This window comes from Gavia stellata, chromosome 6 (assembly GCF_030936135.1).
Source record: "Gavia stellata isolate bGavSte3 chromosome 6, bGavSte3.hap2, whole genome shotgun sequence".
Classification (NCBI taxonomy): domain Eukaryota; kingdom Metazoa; phylum Chordata; class Aves; order Gaviiformes; family Gaviidae; genus Gavia; species Gavia stellata.
The window spans coordinates 27,515,836-27,535,155 of NC_082599.1; the positions used below are offsets into that span (position 1 = coordinate 27,515,836).

Genomic DNA, 19,320 nt, shown 5'->3' on the forward strand with positions numbered 1-19,320 from the left:
ACTCTAAAGGGAAAATATCACATGAGAATGCCCTAGTATTCCTCTGACCGGGAGTGTTTAAACATCAGTTCTCTGTAATAGCTGACTCTATACTAGTCACTTTACCAGGTCTTAAATGCTTACAGTCCTTAGGATTGCCTTGTGCCTTTGACTGAGGACAGCAGAAGCTACACGTAGCTGTAATGCTGAAAACAGGAAAATCCAGAGAAGGAGATCTACTGTGAACTAAGCTTACCAGTAAACTCGTAGGTGCATACCAGGTTTGACCCATGGCACAAAGTTCTCCTTCCATTTACACTGAGCCTGCCAAGCAAAGTCAGGAAACAGTAAAGGAAGAATTATCTTACTTAAATTATACCTGTGTAAATGACATCTGTCCAATTTAAACTTATTATTAAAATTCAACTGAGAGTCTCCATTCCTAATGGTAAGTCATCCACCTTATTCTAACTTACAAGTAAATTACCGGTGCCTTACTTCCAAAAGTTCGACAGAGGGAGGTCAATGATTAGTTTAAAATAGATTGGTTCACTACAAGTGGGTTGAGTTAGGCAAGATGAAGCCCATCTTTCCTGATTGCTTTATTATATTGACACATAGGGGAAATAGAGCAGCCAAAAATCATGGTAATATTTTTAGCTTTTGTCATTAGTGACCATACATAACGCCACAGTCTCTTATGGAAACAGTGAATTCAGTTAAGCCAAGGCTACATCTGTAGAAAATGGAAATCTGAAATCCCTCCTGTGGCTTTTCACTCTTAATATTCATAGCCATTATCCCATGCGTGCAGTAGTGTCACATCTCCTCTGCCTCTCAAAGAAACTGCTTCTCTGTTTGCTGGGTCTCCTCTCTGTGGTTGCTCTAGGTGTTCCCCTCCCACTGATGGCCTTTGGTGCTTCCAGCAGAACAAGCAGAAAGCCAACACGAAGCTTTAGCATTTGCACACCAAAAGCTGAGGTGTGACTGATCAGAAGAGCTAGCAGACTTGTGGTTTACTTCCAGCACACTAAGTTTATCAGCAGACAGGAAAATAAAGTAGGTATATAATGGAAATCACAAAGCTGCTTCTAGCTAATAATAGTTCATGTCTGGAGTCGGTTTCATGGGGTACTTAGCAATCCCTAATTAGCCTTTGATATCAGGTCTTTTATACATAGTGGTTTTTGTGTGAATTACTTAGGTATGTGTAATGATGCCAAATTCAAATAGCTTGTGAAAAACCTGTAAGAAGCAACACCGCACGCATGCAAACCACTTCCTAACTCATGGCACTTCAGCCAAAAGCTGCTGACTGAAATGAAGGAGATCTCTCTTGTTGAACACCCAAGCAATGAAGCAATGTCTTCAAAGGAGCGGTGAAGCAAAAGCAGATGTCTTGCTCACACCCATGTACATATTTAATATATGCAGGTGGATTCTCTTAATAAGATATTATCAGTATGCATTTGTACAGTCCTAAAGTAATAGAGATGTAATTCACACGTGGATTTTTCGGGCATCACTGAAGGCCAGTGTTAGTGCTTCAGAGCAAATGAGGACTGCCCAGGGGCTTCCAGCGGCAGGCGGCAGATCTGAAACAGCCCTCCAAAGGCTGTGGGACAGAGTTACTATTTCTGGATGTTGTAATTTTCTGAGGTATCTATAAACAAAAGTATGGTTGTTTTGATACCTTTTTAATTTCTGCTGTTCTTTTATAGGAAGATGTTGATTTAATTGATGATCAGTGAAATTCTCCCCAGAGACTATCTTTTTTAATTTGGGGAGAAAAATTTGAATTTTGCTGCTAAGTATTGCAGCCATCCTAACTGAGAAGCTGAGTCAACTCTCCAGGAGCTCCAGCTGAACTCCGTGCTTTCTTCATCTACACCACTCAGAGTAGCAGCGATAACCAGGGTAGGTTTTGAGGAGCTACACTCACAGTCATAAATGCACCTTGCAGGCTTGCAGCATAGCCAGCAAACGTCACACAGTTATATTGCAGAATGAGACAGGCTGAAGTATGTATGTTTTCGTTGGATGAAAAGGCTTACTTGTTCATGAATAAATGTTATAAAAACAAATGAAGAAGAGTATCTGCAGTCCTAAATGACTACAGGAAAGACACATTTCATAAGATTCTTAAGAATCATTAATGAGCAACAGTGCAAAAAAACTACAAAAAATATTCTAGTGAATACTTTCAGTTACAGAAACTGTTAAAAAATGTTTAAGTTGCTTCCTAAAGTGTAAAATGCTTGCAGCTGTGAAATATGTGAAATGAGGACAAAGAAAGCTAAAAACTAACAGGAATATTTTAACACATAGTAAAGTTAGTTTGTTCACAGTAAGAAGGCTTTGAAAATTTTTGACTTTTTGAATGCTGCATGACCAAAAAATAATACATGAATGGGAATTTTTCATTTATGGAGCAAAAGAATCCATACTATGACCAGGTTTGGGGTGGTTTTGGTTTGTTCATTTTGGAGGTTTTATTAGGTTTTTTTAAGAAAAAAATAACCCAACAACTACAAATCTGTACACTTGGGAGTTTACCTGGTGCCTTTCCTTCCCCTCTCCCTGAGAGAAAAAAACCTGAGCACTTTAAAACAGTAAAGTGTTTTTATTATTTAAAAAAATTGCTCAGAAACTGAATGAATTAACAGACTGAATTGAATAGAAAAAATATAGATTACAAGTTGGCAGATAGTAAAGACATCGGTTGGGTGGAAATGGCATATACATCGAATACATAGTAACAGTGCACATCAGAATAACACTTAGAACTCAGATCTTGTACGTACATTAGGTCTGTATAATGCTTTCAGGTCTTCTGTTTTTCAGATAGGATTTGAAAATAAAACTTTGCTGGCAGTGTGTAGACTTCCTGGTTTTGTTTCATACGTTTCATTTCTTTTTTTTCCCCAATTATTTTTTCACGTATTATTAAATGAATAATCAAATGCAATGATCTGCAGAACATCTAGAATAGTGTTGTTTGGAGGACCGGGAAATAGAAGGATGGTGAAATGAAAACCAGACTTTTTTTGTGTTCAAAATCCAGCTAATTCATGATTATTATTATTTACGTGCTCAGTTAAAAAAACCTTTTTCCATTCATTTTTTTGCTAATGAAGAGAGTTCTGCTGGATCTGAGGGAGAAGTATTTCAAAATCTGCCAAGCACAGTAAGTACTTCATCACAAACCCGAGGCTTGACTGCTTGCTGTTCACTTCCCATATTTATGCGAATGCACACTTTTCCTGAGTTGTGTGGGTTTTTATAGATGGTTTACATGGTTTACACACCACGGTCACTTTGTTTTGTGGAAATGCGGCTCCCGTGACCGCCGGCAGTGCTCCGGGCCTGGCGGGGTGGCGGGCAGCTCCTCACCGCCGCCTCTGGGCAGGGCCGCCTTTCGGCCAGCGGACCTGCTGCCCAGCACCCTTCCCCAGGTGCGAGGCAGGTAACCGCCTGCGGAGGAACAGGATTTCCCTTTTGTAAGATTTCAGCATCTCACTCGCAACACGCACCGGTCGTCCCGTCCCCGTCCCCCCCCGTAAACCCGGGTAAATCTGCGAATGTGTTTCAGCTTCCCTGTACGGTGTCACCCGCCTTCAGAGGGAGTCAACGTCTCCCATGCCGGGCTGACCACTTCCATGTCAACTGAAGAGTGACGAGTGTTTAAAAATCGCATTTCTTGGAAAAAAGCCAGTACTGCCCAGTGCCAGCTGTCACGTACCGGCTCAGGTACAGCACCCTACGCAGGTACTCCTTCGGGGAGCACAGCCCCAACGACCCCCCGGCAAGGAGCAAGGCGCCGGGGGCCGGCAGGGTCCCCGCCTTGCCGCGGGCCTCGGACCGAGCCCAGGGGGATCCACCGCACCACCACGCCCGCCGCGGCGGCCCACCGCGCCGAGCCGGCAGCCGCGGGGCGGGGAAGCGAGCGCTGGGGCCGCCCGCTGGCGGCCGAGGGGAAGCGGCGACGCTAGGAGGAAGGAAACGGCTCCGCCCCGGCAGCGGGGTGTCGGGCTTCTCTCCGCCGCGGCGGTGGGGACGGCGGCAGCCGCCAGCGTCGGCGGCGGGATCTGCCTTCGCCGCCAGCGGGGACCCAGTGCTGCCCCGCTGCGCCCGCCCGCTCCATCGCACACTGTTGTCATGGAGGAGCCAAGATGGCGGCCCTGGCCTACACCCTGGGCAAGCGGGAGATCAACTACTACTTCAGCGTGAGGAGCGCCAAGGCGCTGGCGCTGGGCGCTGTCCTCCTCCTCACCGCCTGCCACGCCGCTTCCCGCCGCTACCGAGGTGAGGGGGCGGCCGCAGGCGCTCCGCGGGGGGCCGCGGCTGGCGGGCAGCGGGAGGCGGAGCCCCGGCGGAGCCCGGGGACCGGGGCCGTGCAGGTAGAGCGGCGGTCACGCTGCCCGGAGCAGCTGCGGCGGGGGCGACACGCGTAACCCCCGCCGCGGCGGGCTGGGGCGGGGGGGGCAGCGCGGCGTGGCAGGTCGCTGGCTGCTGCAGGAGGCGAGCCTGGGAGAGCGGCGCCGGGGACCCGGCGGCGGGGAGCCGGCGCGGCGCCCCCATCGCGGGGCCCTGCAGGGCCCGGCCTCGGGGTCGCGTCAGGCTTCCCGCCGGCCGGGCGAGGCCCCGCGGCTCGGGCGTGTGTGGTTCGCGGGGTCTATGGCGGTGCGATGTTTTTACTGTGAGCACAGCTCAACTCTTGGGGCCTTGCCTGCCGTGTGTGTAGCAGCTGTGTGGCTGCAGGTGAAGTTGTAGGGGTAGAGGGTGACTTCTTCCCCTGTCACTTGTTCCCATACAGGATGATTAATGACCTTTACCTGGCAATTAGTAATTAAAATCTTAATTGGTATACGACTTGGTGTATATTCTTTTACCGTTTGAACCATTGCTTCAAACGTAACAAAATCCGGCCTTTTTAGTGGATGAAGCAAAATAAAGACTTGTTTGGTTTCACATGTTGTTAGTGGCTGTGGACGAGACCTGGAGACTGTAGCTGGTGAACGTGACGGGGCTGCACGTGGGTGCACGACAGTTACAGCGGTGCTGGGAGCTCTGCTGATTCCTCTTCTTTTGGGTTGTTTTGGCTCCGAAGCTGTGAATCTTGGCATGATCCGTGAATGCTAATGGCACTGCTAAAGGATATCTTTTCTTGTTTCTGATTCACATGAAAAAATGTACAATGGTTGTGTGGGTAAATCAAAAAGTTGATCCCGAGAGAGGTCACCAGGGCTCTGTTTACTGTAGGACAACTGGTGTCCTATTCTAACACTTGCTGCCAGCATCTGTGGAAGACAGGGCTGAGGCAGTTTATTGTGGAAGTGGGAAAGGGGGTAGGGAGCCTTTAATATGGGTACAGTTCCCTAGATTCACCCGCCGGCTGGCATGTCAGTCTGATAAACTGAATAGTACTAAGTTGCAAGGCACAGAACCATTTACTGAATTCTACAGAGCTCAAGCATGAAGTCATTGAACTTGCCTGTTGCGCTGTGTTCCCTAAGGCTCAAATCGGTCGCAAAACTAGATGGAAGGAGGGTGGCAAATGTGATGCTTTTTTAAAGAGGGATTGTGAGACTGGCCTAAGGAATTAGCGACTGCCATATCAAGCAGATTACAAGGAAACTGGACTGTGCATAAATATGATATATGATGGGAGAGTTAATGAGGGGGTTGAGTCACAAATTGCAAAACAGTGAGAATCTGCAGACCTTTCTGTAAGTTGATATAGTCTGAATGGATTTTCACAAAACTTTCAACAAGTTCCTTCGCCTAAGGCTTTTAGTTTCTTTATTATAGGGTAAGAGAGAGGCTTTCCAGTAACTGTGTAAAAGATAGGACACAGAGTGAGAGTGAATACAGAGTTACCAGTTTGTGCTCCATTGAACAAATAACATTCAAAAGACACAAATAGTTTAGAAAAGGAGGGTGGAGCATTTGTAGAAATACAAACGTTTTCAGGATAGATAAAAAGCAGAGGTGTTTGAAAGATCATTCTGCAACCCTTCAGTGATCTCAAACATCTGAAATCCAGCAAATATTAGGATATTTTTGGCAATTAATGAAAAACAAAACAGAAAATTTCACTGTGATATTGCACAACTAAAGCTAACAGTACCTTACTTATTGTCAGTGGTGCTGGTCACCCCCTCTTAGTATTGGTGTAGTAGAGCTTGAAAAACATGAACAAAACAGCAACACAAATGGCAGAAGAATGAAACAGCTTCTGTACATGAAGTAGTGAAATAGATTAAAATTCTGTAGCCTGGATAGAAAATTGGTAATGAGACCTGGTAATGACCTGGTAATGGTCTCAAATATTCTGAATTGTTGGGGGAAGGTAAATTCATTGTGATTGTGTCATAACACAAAAGTATCAACTGAAAAATAAAATTAGCAGGCAGTACATTTAAAATGATCAGAATATACCATTTTTTTTTCCACACAAGACATTTTGAAATACGTTGCCAAGATTTTATACCAAAAATACCCTGAAAAGGGTTGTCCTGATTTGCAGAGAGGGGATGAGGTGGGGCTGCAAACATGCTGCACTTCTGGCTCAGAGTTGCTGGGCTGTGAAAGCTGGGCCATGCCAGGGAAGGGATTGCTCTGTGTTTGCTGTGCTTTTATACTTTGTCTTTGAGCATCCGTTGTTAGCTGTTGTCAGGAAGAGGAAAGCAGGCAAGACCAGCTCTTTCATGTGAGCATATGCTCTGACACAGTGAAGCAAACAAGAATTTTAACAATGGATTAACCATCCATGTGCATACTGTCTCTCTTTCATAGATGTCCAGGAATATGGAGGAAATTAGAGCGAGCTGTATATGAACAAAAAGAGGTGAAATCTGTTTTGTGGGAGGTGTGGGGATTTTTTTCTCCCTCCCAAAATTGGATCTTTCAGATCTGAAGAAACTGATAACCTAACGTTTGCATTAGTTGAAACAGCAACTCTCTGAATAATGGAGAAAATTAGATTGAAATTAGACGTGTCGTTCATGGATTTAGACATGTCTGATGATACAAACAAGATCCTGGTTTATAAGTGTCCTCTAGGGTATATAAAGGATGGCAAAGACCACAGTTGACTTTGAAGAAAAATTATGTGTTAAGTCAAAATACTTTGTCATTTCATGTCCTCTATTATTTAAAAAAATCAAACTTATACCACAGAAGCACATTGACAGTGTTGAGACTTCTAGCCTGTCCAACTGCAGTTTTTCCCCTTGTACAATTCAGCCAGAAGGAAAAAGCCACAAATAATGTATATAACCAGACATAGAATGCTACATGTGAAGAAGGTTCGTCCGTGAATCCTTCTTTCTGTGGGACAAACAAGGGTATGCAAAGACTCCTTGAGAGATAGTAGTTACCTTTAAAACTTTCTTTTTTTTATAAAGGCATTCTGAAAGTGATAAAAGCACATAAAGGCCTCTTCTTTCATACCTTTTCCTTTTTCTTACTATCCCGAGGTAGGAGTGAAAGTGTTAATGTAAAGATACTCTATGCTTGCAATATGTCTGTACTTTTGAGATTTCAAATGAGTGGCAATTGGATGCTTTCACTTTTTGGTAGTTAGCCTAGTTTATCACACTCAATTTAGAAACCCATGTTGTGCAGATTGCCATCTATTTTTCTTCTTTCACTGCAATATTGAAAAGTTCACAAGGCATCAATTAAAGTTAAGAATATGCATGTTTTATAAAGCGGTTGTTTTTGTCTTGGCTTCCTTTGGGAGGTTTTGGATGATTGAGACTTTAGTTAGAACTATTTTGTTTTGTGTGATTGTCTTTACATGTAAAGGTTTCAGCTAATTTTGGCCGCAGTCATGCAAATATATATTATAGATAGGAGCAGCCCACTGCACTTCCCAGTAAAACTTGCCTGTATAAAAGTTACTTGCATGAAAAAATGCTGGACTGGGATTGTGGAAGGTCAAATTCATGTTCAGGGAGATTGTCATATTTAGGGGTCGCCTACATTTTTTGCGAAACTTAAAGTGATTTAAGAGAAGTTAAGGACCGTCTTTAACTTGCATACAGCTTCTGTGAAGAGTTAATTGGACTAAATGTTAATATACTACCCAGTGAAGTTAGTGCTGTGTATTTTTTCAATTCTATTTCAAAGGTACAGTCCTAAACCTTGTTGGAAATAAGTTTTTTATTTAAAATTTTGCATTCTTAAAATCAGCAGTGATAGATACTGTTTAAAACTACATTTTTGAATAATAAAGACCAACTGAATTTCCACTTCTTCGAAATAGAGAGTGTGCCTTTTAGAGAAAGTGCTGTGAAACATAGTCTGTTCTGGCACTGAACAAAGATTTTTGTGATTTTACAATTTCAATGGAAAAAAACATGATTTTGAGGAATGATAAATTAGAATAATGAGCATAATAAAATTCAGAGAAATTATACTCTTTGTATAAATATACCGCAGTGTATCTAAGTGCAACATTTGATGAAAATAAAAGGTAGTATGTTGGAAGGGCAATTTAAGCAAAGCAAAAAGGAGGAGCTTAAAAAGAATGGTCTGTGTTTTGTGTATAGAATGACAGATTTCTTTTTCTCCGGTTTTGGGTTTTTTTGTTTTGTTTTTTTCTTTTAAGATCTCATTAATGGTTAAGAAGAAGGTGTGGTATATTCAGATCAGAGTGGTTCTTTGGCTGCTGTGTATTTCATCTCCTAAGACTTGGACATTTCCAGAGGCACTGTCTTGTCTGTAACCTCCAGTTTACCCTCTTGGCTGCTGTTTTAGTCTTGTTTTATTCTCCTCCCTTATCTTCCCCCCTAAACATCTACTATATGTTTAAAGAAAGACATCAGACATCAGTAATGCTTCTGATGAGTTTTAGGAGCTTTCTAACGTTGCTCGGGGAAATAGTAAGATTTTTGGTATCTGGAGTGGGGAAAGAAGGCATAACTCCTGGCTTAAAATATTATCTCTGTATTTAAAATGTATAGAGTGTGTGATGTTTGGAATGTTATTTCAGTAAACATACTGTAGGATGGAGGATTGTTTTATTTGTGGGTAGTTATGATGGGAGTGCCATGGAGTGCGGAGCTACCAAGCCTGAGTCATGAACTCAAGATATGGAACATGCTCTCCTATGAAGAATTAGTAACCTAAGATACTTCAGTCTTGAAAACTTGATTGAGGAAGGATTGATAGTGGTCTACAAATCACGATAGACATGAGTGAGAACTCGTATTTAAAACATACTTAAAAACAGATAAAGATTCGGCTTTTTGTGTTATCTGCTGTATTCTGAGCTACTTTTGCAGAAGTTTTGGCAGAAGGATCAGCAGCTGTCTGGTGAGTAGCAGCAGTGGGAAAAGGAGCAGAAAGGCATGGGTAAACTGCTTCTGGAAGATCTTTTCTTTAATCTTTTCAGAAATGGCACTGTATTGAATAATGAAACAGGCACTGACTGGAAAAAAAGATGATATTGCTGACCTGGAGTGACCTGTACTCATTGAAAGATAGGAAAGTTACAGAGACTAGGTTTCTGGAAACCTCTTGAGTTCAGCCTACATCTGTGGTCTCAGCATACTTTCATAAGAGCTCTTTTAAATGTTCAGAAGCATGTGGCTCTCTGCATCTGGCTGTTTGGCACATCCTGTTGCTGCTGTGCAGTAATTAATCAGTTTGACATGGATAGTGCATGTGCATTGCTATTAGGAAGGAAGTGTGGATTTGATATGTGGTATCTGAAGGATTTGCTTGAGAGATTACTGGTCAATTTCAGAGAATTCCTGAACTGCCCTGGGGTGATTAATATGATCTTATTGATGATAAAATAGGAGTTTATCACCATAGGTATGTATTTTATTTAAATTTTAAACACGTTTTTCTTCTCTATGTTAAAATCTGCCTGACCAAGAGCTCCCAAAACTGAGAGATAGGGAGTAAAGAATGGCAGTTATAATAAAGCCAGTTTATCGTGCATGTTAGGAGTAGGTCACATGTGGGTTTCTCACGGAGAACCAACTCAAACCCAGACCTATGACTCTGAGATGTTTATCTAGATCTTTTTCAAGACTGTTATAATTCTTCATGTTATTCCAGCTTTTTCAGGAGTCATGATGCAATAGCAGTGGTAAGTTATTGAAGTTCCAGGAGAGAAAATAAGTCTGATTGTTAGAGTTGCATTTTGAAATGAGGGATTGAGGAGCCTTAGATCATGGTAAATAATACTACTTGATTATGTTACCACTGCTGGGTTTGGTTGGATAAATGAGCCAAAGAGTAACAATTGGAATACAGTCTGTTCTACATTGCCTTTTTCTGATTTTCATGAAAACAGGTAGGAGTAGTTTCAGGGAGGACAGTAAGGATAGAAAATTTCTTCAGCTGCCACTTCTTCCTTCCTCCAAGCTGACTTTATATTCTTCTTCAAGAAGCAGCATACATGAGGTGCATTGTCTGTGCTCCTATATCTGAGATGTTCTTCATGCATCCTAACTAGGAGAGAGCTAGAGTTTTGAAGTAAGAGAGAACTAAGAGTTTTGGGTGTCAGCTGTACTTCAAACATGCATTTTGGTTTATGCTTTTTGTAACATTTTCCCAGCTTCATAGATGGGAACCTTACCTTTTTGGTTTTTTGGGTGGATTGTGAAGGAGCAGACAGCTGAGTATCAGCTCACAAACTAGAGTAGCAACGTCATTGCCAATGTTAATGCAAGAATTATATGGAAATATCTGTGGTCATGCAGGATTATAAAGATCCTAGTTCCATATTTGTTGGAAATATGGATATGTTTCTATCACCCATGTAATTATTAACATTTTCTGAAGTTTACTACCCATAGGTTTAAAATGTTTATAGAAAAATTATTTCAGTATAGATATTATTGTCATTCTTCCCACTGTTGGGAAATTATGGAAATAAGTAGTTTTCCCAGTTATCCTATGTCCAACTCAAAAAACCCAAGAACAACAACAAAAATGTTGATTCAGTGCATATGAGAATTAGTTAGCTTTCATTGTGATCTTAGGACCGTAACTTAGGATATGTTTTCTTATCAGAATGTTACATAGAAAGCCTTTCTTTATCCAGTATATGTGGGGTTTTTTCCATTTTTTTTTTTTTTTACTGATTGGACTGTGGTCATGTGGAAGCCTTTGTTTAAGCACAAGGGAAGTGATACCATGGCTCGGTCTCTTTTTCCTAAAAGCTTTACTATAGTACTAATGTTTGAGAACTGTGAGCTTGGGTGTCAGCAGACACCAGCAGTGCCTTGTAAATTTCCATTCTTACAGACCTCAGACCTCCCACTACTTGCATCTCTTTCTGTTCACCTCGTCTAATTTGCAGTTCTAGGTAAAGCTTCGGATTCCCTCGTAGTAATTGAAGCAGAAAGTCTGTCTCATAATGTGTGGCTTCTAGCAGCCCTGGAAAGAAGTAGATAGAAAATGCTCTATTCTTTAGGATTAGTGCAAGTTTCGGTGGAGTAAAAGAGCAGTTCACACTGAGTTTAATGAAGTCAGGGTTTCACAGAAAGTCTTAAGTAGGTGCTGTGGTACGTTATTTCTGCACAAGCTAGTACAAGTACTTGCCATTTCATTCACCACCATTTCCCTGTTTTGTCAGTGCTCTGAAATGCCAAGTATGACAAAAATGTTGGAGGGCAACTCCTCTTGCAGTGAACAGTGCTCAGTTGTGTTCTGTTATAAGGCAGCAGAATCTGACACAGATTTTGCTGGAAGATAAACCTCACTGATTCCATAACTGAGGTATTTTATTTATATGAACTTAAAGTGACCTGAAACATCACCACCTGTACAGTGATTAATCTTAATTAGTGTAGAACTTCTTGACTGGAAAAGGGTAGCTGCAGTTCAGAATGATCAGCAAATTCTTACGTAAATGTTTTTAGTTTTGCATATTAACCCAGTATGTAATTTCACCTGTTCTAAGGTGACCACTATGTCTTAAGCAAGGAGATGTAATAGACTTTCTTGCAAATCTCATGTTGAGATTCATGTTCTGTACAAGATGCTGTGTATGGTGATTCTGTGTAGAAGATTATTATATTGAACTGTTGTGTAATTCTTTAATTTCTTATTAGAGTATTCTGTATGGTAGATAGCACACTGGATTGGCATCTTTTGGTGGAAATGCCATTCTAGGTCACAACATCTTTCTGACAGCAGAAATGGGATCACTTAACATTTTGTGGATAGAGGAGTGTGGTATAATAACTGAGAAGGCAATTTGTAGAAAGTTGTGCAAGATGTTTTTACAATAAGTTAAATTTGTTTACTGCTGTTGATTGCGTCAATTCCTATGTTTCAAATATTGTCAAATTACTTTTTTTAACAGTAATGGGGCTATGTTTTAACTTTCATGTGTCTGAATTCTGATCTTAATATGACATTTTAAAGGTGGTGACACATGCGAGTATCTTCTGTCCAGTGGAAGATTTCTTGGAGAAAAAGTATGGCAGCCCCACAGTTGTATGATGCATAAGTATAAAAATAGGTAAGGAAACTCATGTCTTCTGTTCATCTGCCTGGAAAGAAGAGTAATTGCTGTTTGACTGCAGCTGTAGTAATTGCAGTGTCATCTGTTTTTCACTTTATAGCTGATTCTTTAGGCTTTCAAAAATATGCGACATTTATCAAAAGGAAGTCTTTTCCTTGTATATTATCTGTGTGCCTACAGTGTTTACCATAGTTGTATTTATATATAAAAATACAAATAAATGTTGGTGGTATTGGTACGGATATGTCTTATGGAGAGCCACAAGATAGTACAAAAAAATGCATAGCTTCATATATCACTCTCAGGTTGCTGAAAGGGAAAATGCTGACCTTATGTGTAGAATCACAGTAAAAAAATCCCAAATAAAATTACCAATCACTTTTTTTCACCTACTAGTAAGAGAACATTATTTTTTAAAATTATGCTGTATATTACCATTCTGAAACTACTGTGTAGCACCACAGAATAGGAAAGCCTGCTTGGTTGTTTGCCTCATCACATTAGCAGGAGAGTTTGTTTTCATTTATATGCAAATTGCGCTAAACTTCTTAATTCAGCATGTTTAAAAAAATATTTACCATTCCTTAGACCTGGATATAATGCTTAGAATTATGTATATTGCTGTGTAGATTTTCTAAAGAGTTTTTCCTGAAATATAAATTTTCTGTAACATGAACGTTGCTGTTTTGTTTTACAGTGAAGCAAAAAATTGCCTCATAGACAAATATATTGTGTTTATAGGAGATTCTAGAATTCGACAGCTGTTCTATTCATTTATAAAACTCATAAATCCTCAAGTCAAAGAAGAAGGAAATAAGGTGAGATAGTTTATTTGATGATGTTTTTGTTTCTTTCTTTCTAATTTCCCTTGTAACTCTTCTCTGAACTTAAAAAAAGCAAGAAATTATACCATTTGCTGGCTAGCCATCAGGAAGAACCACCACAGAAAGGTCTTTTGCAGAAGAGCAAGATGAGACCAAGATAATTGTTTGAGTACTAATGAGATGATTGGGAATCTGAGAAGTGAACTAGGAAGCTGGGGAGAAAGCTTGCGGCAGTCTGGGAATAAATTAATGCAGCTGACTTGTCCCATAGCAACTTATGCTTCATATTTGACTTCTTGATGAGAAAATGATTGCTCCTTTGTGTGTTTTTAGATAGTTGTAATTCATGGCTTATAATTTGTCATTTTAAATGACAGTTAAATTGCTGATCTAATCTGTTCGTAAAAATCCTTGGGGCAATGACAGATTTCCAGGTCTAACTTGAGGCTGAAACTAAAAATAGCTTCTGGTCTTCCTTTTGATTGCTGCTGAAGAGCTATTTGGATTTTATAAGGTGAAGAATGTAGCTGCAGCTTGCTGGGTGGAATCAGTAAGAAAGGATTTAGCTGTGTTGAACAGAATATTCATTTCTTTTGCTGTGTGTGGCTTCTTAGGCATATCCCTTTATGGGTGTATGTACATATGTCAGGGAAAAGACGTTTCACTTTCAACTGTAGATCAGATTTGTCAATTATTTAGTACTTCTGTTGTTTAGAAGTGCAAGCTGGCAGCTTCTTCAGCAGGCAGCATGCAGTCACTTTCACTTGTCAAAACGAGATGTTTGATCGAATAACTCTGGTTTTCCTAGTCTGTTGGTTAGGTCACAGTTGCTACACAAAAGTGATGGTGAGATGATAGTGCTGTAACTGATTTTTAAGTCAAGAGGTATCTTTTGTCAAGTATTTATGAAATCAAGGTCTCAGTTTGTGGAGGAGAAATACACTTGTTCTTTTGGTTGAGGATTGAAAATAATATTGTATTTAGTAATATTTTAAAGGAGGATTGTGCATGTAGTATCTGACTGCTTCCTTTCTGATTTCTTACAGTCTCACTCAGCAAATTTAATAATGCATTCCAGACTCTATTTCTGCCTGAGATTATTTTCTTTTATTCTTTAATTAAAACTGTTTTGGTTGTTTTGTGCAAAGAAGGTGGGCAGATGGAGAGGAAGGCTAGGGGAAAGGAAGTGTAAGAAAAGAAAGAAAGAAAAAAAAGTCTAAGTTTTTCTCATTTTGGGAGGCTAAATTTAGGAAAAAAATTTATACCTTTGTAACAGAGTGAACAGAAAGCATTTCAGACTTTGTTGGATAGATTTCTTCCAGGAAGAATAACCCTCTATGCAAGTAGCTTGTTTTATCAAGAAAGTAACAGAAACAATTTGCGTGAGTATACTGTCAAGTCTATACAAGAAAAATCCTTTCTGCTGACAATAAACCTTTGAGTGAGAGCAAATTAACATATGAACGTAATTGGTTTTTTCCTTCTGAAAGTTTGTCTTACTTTGGTTTTATTGTTTTGGGTTTTTTGACAGCATGGAAATATTCCTTTTGAAGATAAATCTGCTTCAATTAAAGTGGTAAGTTTTTATCTAGGATTAAACTGCAAGCCATAATAATGCATAGTATTATTTCATACAATGTAATCCAAATTGCATTCAGAACTGGATTTTTCTTTTTGTCAGATCTTATAATTTGGCCTTCCCAAAAATAGCTTTTGCCAGAAAGTTTACTTTTCCACTGCTGTAAAAATATGTGTCTGAGGCTAACTTAATTGGAGTGGTAATTGTCATAATTGCCATTGAGCGCCCTATGCTATGCCAGCTAGTATTCCTCCCACTGTTTTTGCATGGAGAAATAACCACAATGTTGATTGTAGTGTGGATATTTAAAAAAAGAAAACAAACAAAAGTACTCCAGGGTAGGTTTTATGAAGGACTCTGTTCTCCTCTGCCCTGGCAATTGGAATGGTGTCCTCTATAGCTTTCTTTCCTTCCCATGATTGCTGTCAGCAGCGCTGGGATTCTGCTAGTCATGTATTTGTTTATTCCCTGGAGACAACTCATTCTCTGTTCATGAAAACCAAAGAAGTGGTGTATTTGCTGAGTTGTCTGCAAGTGAGTTTTCAGTACTTGTTTGTGTACATGGTTAAGATTTAGGGTACAGAATAACATTTTAAGGTGTAAGCCCGTGGCAACTTAAGCCTAGGCTGTCCCATTCTGTCACCCTTCACAGTATGTTTCTGTGTTTGTGTTGTAACTAGCCCTGGTACAGCTGTGGGATGGGCTGGTTTAGGAGTCGATTCAGCCAAAAACTTACCTTGTAGGGTTTGTTTTTGGTCAGGTCTGATGTGGCTCATCATATGGTTATGTGAATGCTGGAAGAGAAGGAGCAGAACACAAGGCAGGACAAAGGGGACAAAGCAATGGGATTTATGTTGGTGTAGCCTGGCACAGAACTACATCTTCAAAACTCTTTAAGCCTTGGGAGGTGTCTAAGCACCAAGATTTGAGATATGGTATCCAGGTTTGGGCTTTTGGGAGATGTCTGGGTAGTTAAGAATATATTCCTAGTCTGCTGCTTCCCTGTTTTGATGCTGTATTGCTGTCGACATTATTGGCATGGTAGCTGAATTTTCACATTCAGAATTACTGTAACCCAGTAATGTAAATGTGGAAAATACTTGACCAACACAAGAGAAAATCACTGGAAACAAGCAGAGGGTTGTAATTTTGCCCTTTCTGTTCATCATACTGATCCTTCCATCCTTCAGCCACTGCAGATGGCTGCCTGATCACTTACGGATTCCTGCCAAATAGTGAATTGACAGTACTCGACTGAACTACCAAAATCTTCAGGTCTGTCGAGGTGGAAGTTAGAGATTTCCTCTCTGCTGGTAGTGTTTCTGCATTCTGCATTATAAAGTTTCCTCACAATAATTTCTGCATATGTAGTCCCTGCCATTTCACTTTAATGTATATTTTTAGTCTTTTTGATAGTTCTGCCCTTGAGGAGTAACTAGATGCTAGGTAGTCTCAGCTTTACCTGGGAGACATAATAGCACTAGCCAAAGTCTAGATGAAAGTTGGGCACTACTCCTGACAGCTAAAAAAAAGTCAGTAGCTAATGCGTTTAATGTCCATAGCACTATTAGATTTAAACAGCTAATAATTTATGAAGTGGTAATCTAAAATATTAGGATTTATTTTTGTTTGAAAACTGTGATTTCCAGCTATCAATCGCATTATGTAAAGATCTGGAGGAAAAAAACCTTGCTGGTAAAACGTGGGGAAATTGAGCAAAAAGCAAGTTGTAATAAATATGTTATAGATGTGAGCTTGGTTTTAGCCTTGATTGCATTGGAAGCTCAAGGACATCCCATTTGGCAGAAGCTAAAAAAAGACCTTCTTGGTGAAATTCCAACTCTTGAACTACAAATTAAAATGTCTTCTTTTTTCACGGGGGCAAAGGGGTTTTTTTGTGTTTTTTCCTTTTTTTTCTTTCTGTTTTCCATGCTAGACCGAGATGTCAGTCTTTTCATGCTAACTATAAAGGAAATTTCATGTTGGACCAAGTGTTTTTCCTTCACAGTTGAATTGATTGCAATTAGTTTGGTTTTTTTGATTTTTTTTTGTTATTAGTCTACTGCTTGTCTTTAAGCTTACAGAGTAAATCTGCATTTATTTTACAGGATTTCTTGTGGTATCCAGAAGTTAATGGCTCTATGAGGCAACGTATCAAATCTTGGACTGAGGTCTGTCTTACAAAACTGTTTATTTTAGGAAAATAGAGCAACTGACTGAGGACTCCTACCTTTCTTGGTTTTTCATACACACAACTATAATTTCTAGGAGTCCAGTAACTGCAGGATATCACATATTCAGTCAGTTATGTGCCAGAGATCTGAAAGTTGACATCAAAATAGTGAAAGAGGGATGTTTACTGGTGTATATGTTCCTTGACGTCTCCTGGTCTCATAAGGATGGCTTCACTTGGGCCAAAAAACCCCCAAACCAAACAAACCCTACTTCCTAGGAGAAGGCTGATTCATCCTATTAAGAGCTGAAAGGGTTTTACTCTGATTTGGCATTTGTCTTCCTGTGTCTGCGATGGCTCCACTTTTGTATGACCAAACATTTTTGATCCTTATGAATCCCTTCCAACTTGAGATATTCTATGATTCTATGATTTTATGTTTATGTTACTTTGAGTGTTCCAAACTGAAGGACAAAGGCAATTTGGAAAATCGAGCCTGTCTTGATTATTTTTTTCCCAGTATTTCCCTCAAATTACATACTAATTATTTTACATGTTTAAGTTATGATATAGGTTGTCACGTTATTCAGCATAAAATTATGTATGTAATTCTGATAATGAGTAGTATGTTTACAGATTGGCAACTAAATTTTTCTGGTTTCTTCCTTTGTTGACCTTTAAATAGCCTGGAGTTATTTAGCTATCGCAGTGGGTGATGCTTTTGCTACCCTATTTGTCACTTTTGCACAACACCTTCCATCAAGATAGCTGAAGTTATCATCCATTTTTCTGTGATTACTGAAAAAAATTGAGAGCTGCTAAACCCTTGCTGTACCAAGGCAAAACTCATGCTGAAGTGATCAGCACTGTTTGTTTCCTTGTACTCTTCTGTTTGGGTGCATATTGTATTCCTTGTCCTAGACATAACTTTCAGGTCAGGGCAACAACTGTCCATTGTCCTTTTTCTGTTTTTGCAATGGGTTTACAGTCACTTCAGTCAGTAGAACAGCTCAAACAGATGTTTGAGAATGCTGAGACACTGAGAGAAGTAGTACTTTAATGGTGTGATCTACAGTTTACTTGACCTTAGCAGGAGATGTTTAGATAGCTTTTAAAGAGAACTTATGCTGCTAAATTGATGATGGTTGTAAGTACTTATTGATGCTTTGCGCTTTTGCAGATTCTCTTACGTGAAAATTCTGGTATATCACAAACTGATGTTCTCTGTAATATATCTGCAATCTATTCTTTTGTAACCATTAACTGATGGACAAGTCGAGTCACAGTTAATTAAGATATGAGTCTTAATTAACCTGCTCAATATAATAATAATTTGTGAATATTTTAAAACTGATTTGTTTTTACTTTGTGTCTTAGGGTTCTGTGGCAAAACCTCATATAATTGTAGCAGGAGCTGCCACGGTAAGTTACACATATATGGAGTATTTTAGTAAAGAAGAAAGTTCTAGTAGGTTAACTTGTATGCTTTCAAGTTGGTTACATGATGAAGTTATTAAACCCAATTTATAAAAAAAAATACTCTCAGTGAATTTTCTGTTATAACAAGTAGTTCTAAAATATCAGATATATTTTATTATAGCTGTGCAATGTACAGTGCTTGCTTTTTGGCAGTAGAACTGGTTGATAAGCATTGATTAGCTTGAACCTAGCTAATAAATAAAGTAGCTTCTTTATTAAAAGCAGATTATTAATTAAAAAAGTTAAATAAAAGTACTTGCATACTAACTGAGATGCATTTTTAATAAACTCTCTTCAGTCACAAAATACTGCTTTTGAGCATGGCCCAATCTGGAACACTCTTTTTGAGCGCACATATTTCTTTTAGATTTATGTGGGCAAACCCGTGAATTTTACAAGAATAATTCAACAACCAAAGAAATTGCACTTCCTGAATGTTGTTCCGCTGGAAGTTTCCACCACTGCTATGAGCTGCAGCATCACAGAAAACAGGGCTGACAAAGACCTGAAGAGGTCTAACCCATCAGTTTGCCACAAGGCAGGATCAGTTATACCTGTGTCACACTTGACAAGAGTCAACCAATTCTTTAAAACTTCCAGGGATGGAATTCAACAGCCCTCCTAAGTAGTCTCTTCCAGTAGTTGGCTGGTACTGGGAGTCAAGAGTGGAACAGCTGCTCATATCATTAATTCCACGTTTAATGTCCCTTACTTCCAAATATTTTGGAACTGGAATTTGAAAGGAATTAGCTATTACAAACTTATACCAGCTCAAATGTAGAGGGGGGAG

At 39.7% G+C, this 19,320-nt stretch overlaps 1 protein-coding gene across 1 annotated transcript in view; it reads left to right on the forward strand.

The window, feature by feature from the left end:
• The first annotated feature begins 4,151 nt into the window (after positions 1-4,151).
• The window catches only part of CASD1 (CAS1 domain containing 1), a 34,149-nt gene continuing 18,980 nt past the window's right edge, over positions 4,152-19,320 (forward strand). The window contains exons 1-6 of the mRNA XM_059818595.1: positions 4,152-4,284; positions 12,376-12,472; positions 13,173-13,293; positions 14,831-14,875; positions 16,987-17,049; positions 18,429-18,473. Of these exons, the coding sequence (XP_059674578.1) occupies positions 4,152-4,284; positions 12,376-12,472; positions 13,173-13,293; positions 14,831-14,875; positions 16,987-17,049; positions 18,429-18,473 (504 nt within the window). The remainder of the gene's footprint in view (positions 4,285-12,375; positions 12,473-13,172; positions 13,294-14,830; positions 14,876-16,986; positions 17,050-18,428; positions 18,474-19,320) is intronic.